Source organism: Vicia villosa, linkage group LG5, assembly GCF_029867415.1.
Source record: "Vicia villosa cultivar HV-30 ecotype Madison, WI linkage group LG5, Vvil1.0, whole genome shotgun sequence".
Taxonomy (NCBI): Eukaryota; Viridiplantae; Streptophyta; class Magnoliopsida; order Fabales; family Fabaceae; genus Vicia; species Vicia villosa.
This window is the reverse complement of record NC_081184.1, coordinates 3,934,468-3,951,244: the sequence shown is the minus strand read 5'-3', so window position 1 is coordinate 3,951,244 and position 16,777 is coordinate 3,934,468. Positions and strand designations below refer to the sequence as shown.

The 16,777-nt window shown below is 30.8% G+C and overlaps 2 protein-coding genes across 4 annotated transcripts; both read left to right on the top strand.

Annotated features, from left to right (window-relative positions):
• Nucleotides 1–6,884: 6,884 nt before the first annotated feature.
• On the top strand, nt 6,885–9,020 carry LOC131601182 (probable inactive nicotinamidase At3g16190). Its single transcript, XM_058872950.1, has 5 exons — nt 6,885–7,060; nt 7,143–7,256; nt 8,224–8,458; nt 8,552–8,668; nt 8,756–9,020. The coding sequence occupies exons 1-5, from the start codon at nt 7,013–7,015 to the stop codon at nt 8,827–8,829; spliced, it is 588 nt and encodes a 195-aa protein (XP_058728933.1). The 5' UTR covers nt 6,885–7,012; the 3' UTR covers nt 8,830–9,020.
• Nucleotides 9,021–9,212: 192 nt separating this feature from the next.
• Nucleotides 9,213–11,959, top strand: LOC131601183 (probable inactive nicotinamidase At3g16190). 3 transcript variants are annotated; one of them, XM_058872953.1, is made up of 6 exons: nt 9,213–9,739; nt 9,832–9,945; nt 10,143–10,377; nt 10,471–10,587; nt 10,668–10,777; nt 11,759–11,777. In XM_058872953.1, exons 1-5 carry the CDS (start codon nt 9,692–9,694, stop codon nt 10,739–10,741), a joined length of 588 nt encoding a protein of 195 aa, XP_058728936.1. In that variant the 5' UTR covers nt 9,213–9,691; the 3' UTR covers nt 10,742–10,777; nt 11,759–11,777. The 3 variants fall into 3 exon arrangements, 2 of the variants coding, with proteins under 2 accessions (XP_058728936.1, XP_058728935.1); XM_058872952.1 differs by lacking the exon at nt 11,759–11,777 and adding an exon at nt 11,699–11,717; XR_009283591.1 differs by having other exon boundaries at nt 9,692–9,739; nt 10,668–11,698; nt 11,759–11,959.
• Nucleotides 11,960–16,777: the final 4,818 nt, after the last annotated feature.

The following is a 16,777-nucleotide window of genomic DNA, read 5'->3' as shown; positions in this document are numbered from 1 at the left end:
ATTTCCAATTCAAACTAAAACACTCTCTATCTTTGTACTTAACTTCAAAAGATATGGCATCAATAGTATGTGAGATTTAATGGCTCACTTACTTGCTTTAAGACCTCCAATTGGCAAATAACACATGTGCATTGTTGTATTGTGGCGGTTAACTAACAAGACACATTGTTTCCAATTCATCATTCTATGAGAGAACCAAACATATAAACCTAAATTGTCATTTGGTAAAATAAAACTCAAACAAAACCTTTTTCCACACTCTTCCTATCACATATTCTCAACAACTAGTTAAAATTTTTACCAAGGTCCTTGATCCTACACCCATTCATAACTTCATTTCCAAACTTAGCCTACTCAAAATATGAGGCCTGGCTTGAGGGGGATATTAGCCAATCATATTTGTAACATACGATGCTGACGAGAGCAAGAGTGGTCACCATATTGGAATGAGAGGGATCCTGAGGCTGCGCATGAATGAAACTACATGGTTGAAGGAATGCTTATATGGACTAATTGGTACTACCTATACCAATAAGATGCATATTCTTTTTAGTAGCCTAACAAATAATAACTCTAGTTAATGAGGCATGACTTGGATTAGTATTTGAATGGATGGCCTTATGAGAAGTTTTTCAAAAAGCGTGTGAGTAAGAACAAAACATGTTGAAAAGACTTGTGTTGGTTTGTGGGGTCGGTCGGTAATCCTGAAAGTAGTATGGGGCATTACAAATGATATATGAATGAGACATTTTTCAGTACGATGTGGTTCAAGGACGAACCAAGCAGAAGCTGGTGGGCATGTAACACCCGAGGTTGACAAGAGCGAGGAGTGGCTGCCACATAGGAAATAGAGAGATCCTGGGGTTGTACAGGTTTGAGAATTCATGGTTGAAGGAAGGATTATAAGGATTGATTGGTAGATGTGAAGACGTGCAAGCAGAACAATTATTTAAGAGTTTTTACTCGATTTTCTCCAATTTCTCCATTCTCTCTTAGCTTATGGTCATCGTGGTACCAAAGGGTTTTGAACCCAAGACTTTATAGTCATAGCTTTAATATCTATCCACTAAGCCACTTCAGTTTTTTGTTTAACAATAACAATGCATATGTATATATTACATAATCATATTATTTATTGTAATATTTATAATATTTGCAATACTTGAAATGGATGCAAGTAACATATTATTTATTGTGTTGAGTTTATTTAGCAAGAAAATTTTAAAAATTTTAAATACATTATTAAAGTGTGAATGGATATTTCAACTATTAATATTTGAAATATTAATAGTTGGTAAGTTCAATAGTTTATACATTAAATAGATGAAATATTTAAAAAATTAATTATTTAATAAACTAAATAATTAAAATATTAATAGTTAAAATATTTAAATAACTATTAAACTATTTAATTTATTAAATATTTTAATCATACTTAAATATACTGCTTAAAAACATTTCAATTGCATGTTAATTATACTATTTAATGATGTGAAAAAATTAAACTGTTTAATAAATAATTGAAATATTTATTAAAATAATTATTTAATAAGCTAGATAATTATAATTTTAATAGTTGAAATATCAAATAGTAAAAATATTAATAATTAAAATATTAAGAGTTAATATATTAAAATAATTTATTTAATATTTAATAAATTAATTAATCATTAATAGTTAAAATATTAAATATTAATAGTTTAAATATTAAATAAATTATTAAATATTGAAATATTAAATAGTTGAAATATTTAATAAACTAAAAGGTTGAAATATTAATAGTAGAAATATTATATAGTTCAAATATTAAATAATAATTATTTTATAATATTAATATAATTAAAAAATATAAAAAATAATTATTATAGAATAAAATTATTAATATGAAATATTAAGTAATTTATTATTTTTTATTATTTCAAGAAACACGTGTTCAACACTGGTTGGAAACAAAAATTTTAAACTTTTACATTTTAACAATTAAGATCAAAAAGAAAGAAAAAACAAAAAAGGTGCTTACGTGGAATTCTGGAGATAAAAAGAAATAAAAAATAATAAAAAAATTGTTCCCACGTTAACATTTTTGTAACAGGACTTTGACGTCAGGGACCAAAACCAATAAGAATATGAGATATAAAGACTCGGACAAAAAAAAAAGGTATAGGGACCAAAATAAAAAACTCGCTAACTTACATGGATCAGAAGACTATTTAAACCTATATTTTTTTAATGGAAATCTTCTGGACTTTTTTTTTTTAGAATACATTATGTTTTGTAATGCCTAAACTTGTTGCATTTATAATCAGTGATTCAACTTTTGTCAACACATTTTATACTTTCTCTTTTCATAGGGAATGCTTTTTTATTTAATCTATTCTCCTTCATTAATCTTTGAGTTTTTCTTGAGATGAATGCTAGTTCATCTTCATTTTATTCTTGACAAATTTATTTTTCTTTGGTATTTTCTTCTTCACTTTGTGTTTCATGATCTGTTGTGATAGAAATCATATTACCTTTTCTTAAGAGTTTGTTTTCTTGTAGTATTAATTTACTAGCTTTTAGATATCTAATTTGATTTTTTAATTTCAGCGTGATTACATTTTTTTTGCTTCAGTGATAGGTCTTATGATATATATGTGGATCTATGTGCTTGCATGTATAATGTTCACAATAATCTGCTTGATTTTTATGTTATTAACGTTCTTAAGTGAAGTCTTCATCATAAGTCATGATCAAGTCCATCTGGTGTTGATGACAATATTATTCTGTGAAGTCGTTATCTAATATGGTGATAAAATTGTGGTGCTTGAAGTTCAGAAGATCAAGTTATCAAAGTCTATCTCTAGAGCATAACATCTTATGTCAATTGACATTTGGTGGATTCAGTGAAGATCTTTGATCTAGTAGTGGTTCTGATTACGATGTTTATCTTGAAGATTTATCTCAAGCCTTATCCTAGAGAAGATTAAAGGTTCCAATGAAGTACTAAAGTAAAAGATAATGTAGCAATGAACTAGAAGCTTTAGAGTTTTGAAAGAGAAGAAGTGGAAAAGCTCGTCGAGTTTATGTTGAGTGGTCTGTGTTTGTAATGGTATAAGACTAGATCTTGAATTTACTAAGATAAATCACACACACACAATTTCAAATGATTGGAAAATCTTTCTCTTTTTATTAGAATTACCTTAAAATATTTCTTGTGCCAAGCTAGTTGGATAAAAGCTCAAAAAGTTCTTTACGAGAGAAATTTGCCCTGCATAATTGATTAGCCCTTAGGCCTAATTAATCGACTATTAACGAATATTAGGGCTAATAATTGACTAGTAACATATATTTTGAAAACCTTTCTTTTTTGTTATTCATAATCAATTATGAGACTTGCATAATTGATTAGGAGTCTTAACAAGGCCTGAGTCATCTTTTATCCTATAAACAGATGGCTCTCTCTCTCTCTCTCTCTCTCTCTCTCTCTCTCTCTCTCTCTCGTCTTAGTGCATTTGAAAGTAAAATCTTTTTATTTGTGAGTGTTTGGGTCGTATGTAAGGGTAATATTGTAAATTCTCATAGGGAGAATATTTTTTTATTGTGAGTTAAACCAAGTGAAAAGATCTTGTTTCGTTGTTGAGGTAAACCAATTATAACATTTATTTGATTGGAGAGGTCTCTGTAATTAAAACTTACAGTCAGTTCGTGAGTTTAGTTTGCTGTTAAAAGCTTTCAGTTGGTTCGAGATTGCTCTGGTGGAAAATTTCTCTTGGTTGGAAGTCTCAGTGGTTAAAACTCGGTGTTTGGTTGAGAAGTTAGCAACAATAAAACTCTAATTCTTGGGTAAGGAGGTTCGTGGATAAATCATGTCAAAAGTTTACATCATAATGAGAACTCTCGAGAAGAAATTCTTGAAGAAGAGTAAGTCACATTATTAGACTGAACCTCTATAAATTTCATATACTTTTCTCTCATCCCTTAACTCTTTATTTAAAAAAAGAAACAATGGTTGACTAATTGAATTAATTTTTTTAAAAGAAACTATGTTTTATTAATTAAAACAAAAAATAGAAAATAATTAACAATTAAAAAGAATTAAAACCAAAAAAGACTAGTAAGTAAAAATACTACACCATAAAAAGTTTATTCATTTTATAAGTAGCAATCTTTTATGAAAAAATCATCCTTCTAAATTTGATTCCTAAAGATATGATTTTATACCTTAAAATCAAATCACCCAATTGTCTTGAATTTGAAAGAAAGCAACTAGTGTCTTTTCTTATTATTAATGAAAGGTGATGTGTGACCCTTTCAACCTACTCCGATGCCAATTATTAGTATTACTACTTAATTTGGGTTTCATTATTTTCCTTGCTAAGGAGTTTCTATGACTAAAAGCATATAGAATAAATTTTTATAAGAATTTGAATATTTAGCTGGCACTTTCATATTTTTCAAATTTTAGTATCAACATTTCTTCTTCTTTCACATGTGTTTTGTTCATTTAGCAAGATGGTCATTATAGTTAATGGACTAGGTTTAATGACAAATTATTAAATGTAATTTTATTTATATGTTTTTGGTTATCACATGTTTGAAGAAAAAATAAATTAAAACATGTTTGTTATAAGAAACTTGTTTGTTATTAAAACTTGTTTGAAGAAAAAAATTTGTTTTTAGCGACAAAACATTTTAATTGATTTATTTTCAAAATATATTTTGAAAATTAAAAGAGAAAATTTATTTTATAGATATTTATTTTTTATAATTTTTTTTAATATAATTTAAATTAGAGGTGACAAACAAGCATGTCCGTCACGTTTAGGTCTGTCCCGTAAAAGCCGTCAAAAAAATAGGGTGGAACGAACATAATTAAGGGTGCGGGTCAAAAATCTTGGTCCGTCCAACAAAAAATGAGGACTGGGTAGGGCATGCCGCGAACTTTACACATTTTATGTCTAAAAATGTAGAATTTTATGTAAATGCTCGTACCTACAAAAGCCCGCAAAAAACAGGGTGAGACTTAACGAACATATTAGAGGTTGCGAGTCTAAAATTTTAGTCCGCTCCATAGAAATTTACGAGTAAAACGGACATATCCAACAGGTCGAGCCTGTTTTGTCACCCTAATTCAAACTATTAAAGTATAATATTTATTATAGTAAATAATATTTCTTTAATTTTTTTAATATAGTTTTGAATCAATTGTATTTTTATATGCGGGACAAATACTAGAATGTACATAATTATATAATAATTATATATAAAAAGTGTTATTAGCATTTTTAAATAATTTGTTTTCAAGGTTCTCTGTTAAAGGGATGAATTACCGCAAGAACTCGAGGGGAAATATCTTATTGTATCGATAACTTTTGGATCACCTTTGATCGGAGGAGTATTACCACTAAACTTTTTAAGAATCATATTTGTAATATCAACTGTCTTCCGAATAATATATTCATCTATTTTTTCCTATGCAATTTTATTGGAGACCATATATGGGTCTCCAACATGAGCTGAACCTCGACGATGAAGTTGTTTGGTCTGCGAAAACAACTATTATACAGTACAATATTGTGAAGATGCACCAAAGTGACCGTGTGAAACTCCAGTTTGAAATGCGTCAAGAAATTTTGGCTCCCCCGACATCTTTGGGCGAATGGCATCTCAAATGAATGAATCACCCAATGGAATGTTCAAAATTGGAAAGAATTCACACCAAAATTTTGTTAGACGTGGAAGGACCGTCGATGACTTTTTTTTTTTGGTTTCCCGTTGTCCCATTTCGATTGAAACCAATTGAAGAATATATGAGTTGGTATAGATTGGTTACCACCCCTGAACCGTATGTGTCTGACCCGTGCTATTTGCACGACTCCCACCAACAAACATACAACCAACAACCAACCCAACACCAACAACAACCCCACCACCAAACTCAATACCAAGAACAACACCATCATCAATACGAACACCAATACCAATACTCTTATCAAGCAGATTATCAAACTTCATACCAACAACAAAGTCAATACACTCAACACCAAGAGGCCGGCCCCTCCACATCCCAACTTAGCCCCGACTTGGGCCAACTTGAGGAATACGACCCAAGCGACCCAATAATCCCGCAATCGTCACTTTACCGTAGCACCCAACAACAAACATATGGCTACAATGCACCCCAACCAACAATGTCTTTTTACAAAGCCAATTCAAGTGCGGAATGCTACCAACCAGAAATGATTACCCCACCATCGCGACAAAACTATGATGGCATGGAGAACCGACTCTTTGACATCAGGTTATCGGAATACATGGACAACGAGCGAATGAAGGAGCTAATACAAGGCCCATCTACCCTAACACAACATAAACCTCAAAGGGTAGGGGTCAAAGTGTTCAACGTGTTCGGGTAGCGCCTAGGTACGGAACCGATGGTCGTTATGGTGATGATCGTCATTAGAATATTTGTATTCTTTTTTTAATTTGTAATTTTGTTTTATCATTAATATACGTTTCATATTTTTAATTAATTATTAAATATTTAATATTATATAAAAGAAAATAAATTAAAAATTAAAAAAATCAAAAAAATCAAAATAGACATTGACGCCATCCCATACGGCAGCCGTAATTGGATTTGCACTATGGTGCCATCTAGGGTGGAGCATAGGTTAAAAATGTTACACTAAGGCGCCATAGGGGTGACTTATATGTGTGTAGGGTTCCTCCAAACCTGATTATCCAGATAAATACTATGAAAAATTAATTTTTTTAAAATTTGGTTATTTAATATTTTTTCAACTATTTATTCTTAAAAAATATATAAATTCTCATAAATAAATAAATAAAAAGATAATGACGTCATATTTTGTTTTATCATTCACTTCAACATTTTTTCCATTAATTTGAGGTTCACGTTTATTTCAAGCGCTTCTGCACTGAAATCCTACATAATAAACAACCCAATTGGCTAAAAATATTGTAACAGCGTTCAAAATCGAAGCTTGGTGAATCTGATCCTTAAGGAATGGCAGAGAATTGGAACCAAACAGCTCTTCTTGTAATCGATATGCAGGTAGTTATTATGTTCTATCTTTTTTCATAGGATTTTTTTTTTTTTGAGAAATTAAGGATTCTGTATATGTTTTTGTTTGCAGAAAGATTTTATAGAAGATGGAAGTCCTATGCTGGTTAAAGGAGGGAAAGATATTGTCCCAAATGTGATTAAGGCTGTTGAAGTTGCAAGAAAACATGGAATTCTCATTGTTTGGGTAATAACTCTTCACTCCTTTCCTTTTTGTTTGCTATACTATGTAGTACAGATACTTCAGATTGAAGACATGTCAGGTTTCAAACACGTGTCGGTGTCTTGTGGGTTGAAGCTTAATACAATCACTTTAATTTTCTCAAGTTTAGTATTAACGCGAGGGCGTTAGTGTTAGTATTGTGTGTGATATTTGTGTTTTATAGGTGATATAAAATAAGTATTATACTATGTAGCACTTATACTTTAGATTGAAGATATGTCTGGTGTTGGAAATGTGTCGTGTCTTATGGACTGTGTCATCATACAATCACTTCAATTTTCTCAAGTTTAGTATTAGCGGCCGTCTGGGTGTTAGCGTTAGTATTGTGTCTGATATTTGTGTTTTATATGTGCTATGCTATATGATAAGTATTGTACTATGTAGCACTGATACTTCAGATTGAAGACATGTCTTGATGTCTGACACGTGTAAGTGTGTCATTTGGGTTATGGCTTCATACAATCACTTCAATTTTCTCAAGTTTAGTATAATGCGTGAACATTAGCGTTAGTGTTAGTGTTGTGTCTGGTATCTATCATTTATAGGTGCTATCAATCATTGATTAACCAAGAATATATGTTATATGCAATGCATAACTTATCATGAATCAGTTGAAATATTAGCTTTGAATTTTTCACTTTACTCTCCTCAATTTAGAAGAACCAAATCTAATGTTAATGGTTCATTCACAAAATAAATCAAGAAGTCGAGAAATCTAAACAAGTGAGATTTCTAAAGAAAGTTTGATTGTTCTCTCTTTTCTACCTATCTTCTCTATTTCATTGTAAAGGCGCAAATTGTCGTTTGTCGCATCAGTTGACATCGCAACGATGTCAGGACATGTTTGTAGACCACTAGACCTCATTAGTTGCAGATATTCAACAAAACAGTTCTTCAATTGCTGAATTATGACCATCTCAAAATTTTTTAGGTAGTACGTGAACATGATCCCTTGGGAAGAGATGTTGAACTCTTTCGCCGACATCTATATACAGCAGAAAAAGTTGGTCCGACCGCTCGAGGAAGTGAAGGTTCAGAATTAGTCGACGGGCTCGTCATTAGAGAAGAGGATTTTAAACTTGTGAAGACAAGGTTTAGTGCATTCTTTTCTACACATCTTCATTCAGTCCTTCAACGAGAAGGAATCAATAGCCTGGTGATCACCGGTGAGTAATAAGTCCAAATGCATACCACGAGCTTACAATTTTACAATTGAGAAATTATTTTTGGACAGCAACTTTCGTGACAACTTTTTATAGGTGTTCAAACTCCAAACTGTATTCGGCAAACTGTTTTTGATGCTGTCGCGTTGGACTATCAACATGTGACTGTTCTTTTTGACGCCACAGCAGCAGCCACACCCGAAATTCATCTTGGTATGTATTCTCGATTTCTTGAAAGTCTTGCAATTTTATGGAACTTTCTTTAGATTGCAACGCTGAGTATTTTTTGAATGGTTTCAGCCAATGTGTTTGACATGAAAAACATTGGAGTTGCAACACCAACATTACAAGAATGGAGTGAATCCAAAGCTTGATCAGTATGGACCCTGCATAATGGAACTTTTTGCATTATGTGGTATTCAATTTCAAGATTCAAAGGCATTGATATCTTGTGAATAGTTTTAGATGTGTTGTTTCGACATCAAAATAGAAACACACTATGTGATGTATTTTTCGTTAAAAAAGCAAGTGAACTTCTTCAGCATTGATGATTATGCTGTTTTCATGAGCAACTTTGTCGAATAAATCATGGCTAAAATCAGTAGAAACATGAGTTTTTTTCCTGCTATAAAAGAATACAGGTTCTCACGAAACGAATTTAAGTCAAAATAGAATGTAATAGTGTAAGTCTTGAAAAGGATAATTGTGAATTATCAATAACTTTTGTCCACTATCACTCTTTCATGGTCCACCTAAAAAACATCATTATTATTGTCTATCACATTATTATTTGTTATGCTTTTTTTCTTTTGTAAAATACGACCCTTTGTGAATATAAGTGGCAAAATAAGTCCGGCCTGCGGAGCATATCCGTTTTGTCCGCATTTTTTCGCACACAGTTATTTTATTTATATTATAAAATAACGTATAATTTCATACAAATATTTTTTTAAAATGGCATTTGATGAACAACGGAATTTTTATAGATATTCGACATATGATTGTAAGGAACCAATGTACTAAGGTTCATCAATGTCACTTGACATTTTAACCACTAAACAATTAATGTTATGTGTTTGTTGCAAAAGATTCCTATTTGACGCACCCATACTACCTAATGGGACCGTACGTGGTTTCCTTGTCTATTTGAAGCGCATAATAATTGACCCAATTGGCTAAAATCATTGTAACTGCATTCAAAATCCAAGCTTAGTAAAGTTGACTGACTCTTTAGGAATGACTGAGAATTGGAATCACACAGCTCTTCTAGTAATTGACATGCAGGTAGTTATTATTATGATCTGTCTCTTTCCTTAGGATGTTTCTTTTGGAGAAACTAAGGATTAATCTGTATCCTGTATCTGGTTTATTTGCAGAAAGATTTTATAGATGATGAGAGTCCTGTAAGAACAAAAGGAGGGAAAGACATTGTTCCAAACGTGATTAAGGCTGTGGAAGTTGCTAGACAGCGTGGAATTCTCATTGTTTGGGTAATAACTCTTCACTCCTTTCCTTTTTCTCTGCTTTTCTTTCGTGTCTGATGTCTGACATGTGTCTGTGGACTGTGGCCACATACATTACTTTGATTTTTTCAATTTACTCTACACACAATTTCGATCTGATCAGTAGTTGATATTCAAAAAACAGTTTTTAATTACTAAATTGTGTCTTTCTCAAATTGTTTCAGGTAGTACGGGAACACGATCCCTTGGGAAGAGATGTTGAACTCTTTCGCCGTCATCAATATACAGCAGGTAAAGTTGGTCCTTCCTCTATAGGAAGCAAAGGTGCAGAGTTAGTTGATGGACTGGTTGTTAGAGAAGGAGATTATAAACTTGTCAAGACAAGGTTTAGTGCGTTCTTTTCTACACACCTTCATTCAGTCCTTCAAGGAGCAGGTATAAATACATTGGTAGTCACTGGTGAGTAAATATTCAACTTATATATGATAAATGCTTTTGCTAGAAGTGCTTAGTTAAGTTGTTTATCCAAACAATATATAACTTTACTTGTAGGTGTTCAAACTCCAAACTGTATAAGGCAAACTGTGTTTGATGCTGTAGCATTGGACTATCAACATGTGACTGTTCTTGTTGACGCTACTGCAGCAGCCACACCTGATATTCATCTTGGTATGTATTATCGATTTCTCAAAAGTCTTGTAATACTTTATTTAGATTGTAATGATGAGTGATTTCTTGGATGGTTTCAGCCAATGTGTTTGACATGAAAAATATTGGAGTTGCAACACCAACATTGCAAGAATGGAGTGAATCCAAAGCTTGATATGTATGATGGACCATGCATTATGCAACTTTTTGGGTATTCAATTTCAAGATTCAAATGCATTGATATCTTGTGATTAGCTATAGGTGTGTTGTTTCAACATCAAAATGTGGACTTCTTCAACATTGATGATTATGCTGTTTTCATGAACAACTTTGTCGAATAAATCATCACTAGAATCAGTAGGAACATGAGTTTTTCATCTCACGAGTCCTTTTTTTTCACTTTGTATTTTAATACAATTGAGTTTATATGATCATTATTCATTTTAAAATTAATAGCTAATTTCAAATTTAGATATGTATCTAAATACATTTTATATCGTATCAAATAAATTTACCTGTACGACCGCACGAGTATCTAGCTAGTTGATTAATTATAATCACTATATATAAAATGAGTATAATATAATACTATGTAATATTGTTGCTTCATAATAAAGACATGTATGTTGTCAGACCTGTGTCGATGTCTTGAGCGTTGTGGCTTCATACAATCGATTCAATTTTTTCAAGTTTAGTATCAATGTGTGAGCATTAATTTTAGTGTTTTGTCTCATATCGGTGTTTTATAGGTGCTATCAATCATTGAATAACCAAGAATATATATTATATATATGCAATGCATAACTTATCATGAATCATGTTGAAATATTAACTTTTTGAAATTTTCACTTTAGTCTCCTCAATTTAGAAGAACCAATAATTGTGTTGCGCGAGTATTCAAATTTCAAGAAGTCAAGAATCAAAACAAGTGAGATTTATAAAGTCCGATTGTTCTCCATTTTTTATCTGTCTTCTCTATTTCATCAAAAAGGCGCAAATTGTTGTTGTCTGCATTAATTAACGCCACAACAATATCAAGACATGATTGTAGACCACTAAACCTCATCAGTTGCACATATTTAACAAAACAGTTCTTCAATATCTGAATTGTATCTATCTCAAATTATTTTAGGTGGTACGTGAATATGATCCATTGGGAAGAGATGTTGAACTCTATCTCAAATTATTTTAGGTGGTACGTGAATATGATCCCTTGGGAAGAGATGTTGAACTCTTTCGCCGACATCTATATATATAATAGAGAAAGTTGGTCCGATTGCTAAAGGAAGGGAAGGGGGTTTTAAACTTATGAAGACAAGGTTTAGTATATTCTTTGTTGAAATAAAATTGGTTTGTATCATATGTCTAATAAGGTTTAGTGTATTCTTTGTTGGAATAAAATTGATTTATATCATATGTCTAAAGTTTTGATGATAACAAAATATTTAGAGAATAATTGAGTATACTAATATTTGTAAAAGTGTTCATGACCATAAACTAAAATTTATGATATAAAATTAGTACTGGTACTAAAAAAGAATATTTGAAGAGAAGTTAAAAGATTTAGAACCTGAAAGTCACACTCTGAAGATTCAGACTCTTGAAGAATCAGAAGCTGCAATCCAGACTCTGAAACAAATCAGCACAAGGATCAAGAAGACTCTAAAAGGACACTATCAAACTCAGGTAATTTTGTCTTCTTTTGATCATGTGTAGAACCAAACAAAAATTTACCCAGACAACAAAGATGCAACATATATTTTCTTTTGAAGCAAAGGAAATTCAAATGTTTTTTCAACGGCATTATCCATATCAATAAACATTTCAACGTCTGTGATCAAGTTTCTCCAAGACTCTCTTGTGCAAGCTCTTTTCTTCAAGGACTTTTTCCCGTCTCTCTATATAAGGAGCCGAAGACTTGAAGAAATACAACGAATATTCGACAATCAAAAGAGTTGTTATTTTGTCAAATCAAAAGCACAAGTTTAACTTAAAATTTCTTACCATTTGTACATTCTATAAATTCTTAAGTCTTAAAGAGTTTTATTGAGTTGTATTTTGTTTACACCTCTGATTGTATATCAAGTGTAATATTCAAACTATCTTTTATCTGATTGGGATAGATTGTTAGAAGTCTCTTGCTTTTGATTTTGAGCATATAAAATCTCTTAAAATCTCTTGCTTATGTGCTTGAGCATTCAAAGTCTCTTACTTGTGTGTTTGAACATTGGAAGTCTTTTGCATGCGTGCTTGAGGAATTGTAATTAGAAGTGATTATAGTGAAATTTCTGGGAAGTGCAAGGGAGCTGGACTACTCTCGTTTTATGGGAGAAACCAGAATAAAATGCTTTTGTCTCTCTTTTGTTTACTCTCTACCTATGAACTTGTTTTATCCGTTGCAAACAATCGAATTCTAAATCTTTTTTTAAGAATTTGATGAGTGTTTGACAGAAAGAAAAAAAACTAACACAATTCTACCCCTTTCTTATGTATTTCTCACCTTCATTCTTTTCTACGCATCTTCATTCAGCCCTTCAATGAGAAGGGATCAAGTGATCACTAATGAGTAAACAATCCAAATGCATAACACGAGTTTACAATTTTATGATTGATGAATGATTTTTTGACAACAATTTTTGTGACAACTTTTTATAGGTGTTCAAAATCCAAACTGTATTCGGCAAACTGTTTTTGATGTTGTAGCATTGGACTATCAACATGTGAATGTTCTTATTGATGCTACAGCAGCAGCCACACACGATATTCATCTTGGTATGTATTATCGATTTCTTGAAAGTCTTGCAATTTTCCAGAACTTTATTTACTACACTGTGTGATGTCTTTTTCTTTAAAAAAATATGTGAACTTCCTCAGCATTGATGATTATGTTGTTTTCATGAACACCTTAGTCAAATAATAGATGTGTTGTTTCAATATCAAAATACAAACACACGTGAATACGATGCGTTAAAGTTTAGCACATTGTCTAAAAAAAGAAGAGGATAATATTGATTGTCCCACCTAATAAGACATCAATATTATTGTCTATCACATTATTACTTTTTTTATTGTTTTTTTTCTTTTGTAAAAAGACGGCTATTTGTGTTTAATCAGTTACTTTACTTTTTTTTAACAAGCAGATTTATTTGACTTACTATAATTTTTTAGACTTACTACAATTTCTTACGATTTCATTGCTTTTTAGTTTTGTATGTTGCTAGGTTTATTCCCATTATGTAATAAATGTAGGTTTTTGGTAGATTAAGTCTGCTAAACAATTTTTCTCTAATTATAGTTGTGAAAACCTATAATATTAGGACATATTTGTTTCAGTTTGAAAAAATGGATTTTTTCTTTGTATTTTTTAAAATAGATTTTCTAAAACCGTTTTTTAAAATATTACAAGTTTTTTTATATTCGTTTTTTCTGAAATGAAACACTAATTTTGACATCCTATAACATAAACATAGATTATTGAAGACCAAAACTTAATCAAAATTGCAATTTTTTCAAAAAGTTGTATTTCAAAAATGATTTTTATGAAAATCTATTTGAAATAGCTTCAAAATTAAGTGATTTTTTGAAATTTTGATATCCAAATTTTTTCTCCATAAATAAATGAAATATCTAAAATTACATTTTAAGAATAACTATTCAAACAAAATTTTCATTTGAAGCTTTTATAAAAAGTTTCTTTGTAAAAAAAAATTTCACAAAGTTTTGCAACACTATAAAAATCATTTTTAAGAAAAGTCAAAACAAACGGGCCCTATATTTTTAGGCTTAATTAGTGGGGCAATTTTTTAACTTAATTTAAGATTTCACTTTGATCTCTAATGTAATAAGCGTTACGTTTTAGTCCTTCAAAAACAATTATGTCGACCAAGTTAGTCCATTATGTTAATTTTAACTTTAAATGCCTTATGTGAGACAACATTATTGAGTTTTCCGATAGAATTTATTATTTTCTTTAATTTTAACCATTTGATCTTTTTAACAGAGGTAATCGATTTTCTTAAGGGGGTAAACCAGTGTTTTAAAAATCGGACCGGACATCAAACCGGTGAGGGTATTGGGTCATTGGTTTATTGGTCGAATCACTAGGTCACTGGTCGAACCGCATGACTAAACCGGATTTAACCGGATAACTCGATTCAATAGACCGGTCGTTATAATAAAATTATATAGGTATAAAACATGTCAAATCGGATGATTTAGTCGCTATAAAATATAACTAATACTCAAATTTTTTGAAAATATCATATCATAAATAAATTTACAAGTTCATAATTTAAATTCAAATTTTAAACATAGATATCACACATAATAAAATAATACAAAATTATAAAATAGAACTGCAAACAAACTTTAATCGCAACATAATCTACTTAAATAATATATAATTAAATAATATATAATCAAATAATTTCATTGTCTACTATACTAAATTTAATTTAAAGGAAGGAAAATTGTTTAAATGTTGGAATCTCCTTCTTCAATATCAAAACCATATGCAACAAAGTCAACCGTCCGCAACATCTTTATTTTTATTTTTTATTTTTTATTTAAGTTCTTTTATTTTTCATTAAAATAATCAAAATGGCGTCGTTTTAATTTTTTAAATAATTTTTTTAAATGCAATTAAACCACCGGTTCATGAAAACCGTCAGTTTTAGCGGTTTACACCGGTTTTAACCGGTTCACACCAGTTCAATGACATATTTGATCCAGCAATTGAACCATACTGGTTACCTGGCCGATTCTCGGTTCAACCGATCCGATCGGCCGGTCCGATCTGATTTTTAAAACACTGTGGTAAGCAATTCCGTCAGCCAAGTTTGTCCATTCCATTTTCAGTATCATCTAAGATTATCTAATTGTATTGAAAGACACATTATAAAATTGGAGACTAACAAATTTTCTATAATTTATTATTGAAGACTAGATTAGGTTCTAGATAAGATGAACATATCGAACTAGTATAAACCGTGGTGTATTTTTCTCTATCTCTCTCTTTAAATTCCTATATAGATTTGTATGATCTTATAATTTAATTGCTTTTTAGTTTTGTATGCTACTAGGTTTATTGCTTATAATGATTTTATATAATAAATGTAGGTTTGTGATAGATCAATTCTCCTAAACAATCTTTTTGCTAATTATAGTTGTGAAAACTTGTAATATTAGATTTTTATCTTAATTAATAAAGTTCAATTTAAACATCTTGTGTAAATTGAATTTGATTATTGACCAAGTGCCTTGTTTATCATCTTCATCTCTTATCTTCATCATATTTTCTAACTATGGTGTAAATTCTGAAATCAATTCAAATGCATCTTTTAAAAAATTTGTTGCCAAGCTTTTTGAAAACTTTGATTTTAAGAAAACATTTTTGAAATCGGTTTTTCGAAAAAGGTCTATTCAACCCCCTATTCTAGACCATTACCCATATTCTTCTCGACAATTAACATTTCAGCTGATCGTTTGACCAGGTCTTGCAACTTCAAAAATTGAGAATATAGGTAAGGACGATCCAAATGGTGCATATAATAGATCTCTTATATTCAAGGGAAAAAGCTATGCATATTCGAAAGATAACATGTATGTTCACTTAACGTTAGTCGATAAAATGTTTTGGATTGCTATCAAAGAAGAACCTTTTGTCCCAAAAAGAACTGTCGATATGATGAAGAAATTAGGAAAGCTTCTTATGAATTAAAAGCAAGAAATATATTAATTTTTGCCTTGAGCTCTAATGTATATTATTCGATTTTGCATTGTAAGACAATTCAAACAATGTGGAACGCACTTCTGATTGTGAATGAGGGTACTAAAAATGTGAGGCAATCTAAAATTAACACGTTGGCAAAAGAATTTGAGTTTTTATGTATAGAATTCAGTGAAATCGTGGAATCCATGCCGACACACTTTATTCACACAATTAACAAGTTAGTAGATTTATGAAAGACTTTATCTAACTAGAATTGTGCTAACAAAGTTTTAAGGTTAGTGTGTATGGAATGACAACCAAAAGTAATATCCATAAAAGAATCACGTGACTTGAAAACTGTGAAAGTAACTACTTTGTTAGGAAAACTTATCGAACATAAGCACAACTTAAAATGACTCAAAGCAAGCAAAGTTAACGCGAAAAAGAAAGAAAAGGTTAGAGAAGATAAGAGAATCATCTCTTTAAAGGCCCCAACTTCTG

Bases quoted from the DNA above. Each gene is read 5' to 3' on its own strand.
- LOC131601182 (XM_058872950.1), top strand. From the start codon at position 7,013: ATGGCAGAGAATTGGAACCAAACAGCTCTTCTTGTAATCGATATGCAG. The intron at 7,257-8,223 runs GTAATAACTCTT...AAAATTTTTTAG, and splicing joins ATGGAATTCTCATTGTTTGG to GTAGTACGTGAACATGATCC. The intron at 8,669-8,755 runs GTATGTATTCTC...GAATGGTTTCAG, and splicing joins CACACCCGAAATTCATCTTG to CCAATGTGTTTGACATGAAA.
- LOC131601183 (XM_058872953.1), top strand. From the start codon at position 9,692: ATGACTGAGAATTGGAATCACACAGCTCTTCTAGTAATTGACATGCAG. The intron at 9,740-9,831 runs GTAGTTATTATT...GTTTATTTGCAG, and splicing joins TTCTAGTAATTGACATGCAG to AAAGATTTTATAGATGATGA. The intron at 10,588-10,667 runs GTATGTATTATC...GGATGGTTTCAG, and splicing joins CACACCTGATATTCATCTTG to CCAATGTGTTTGACATGAAA.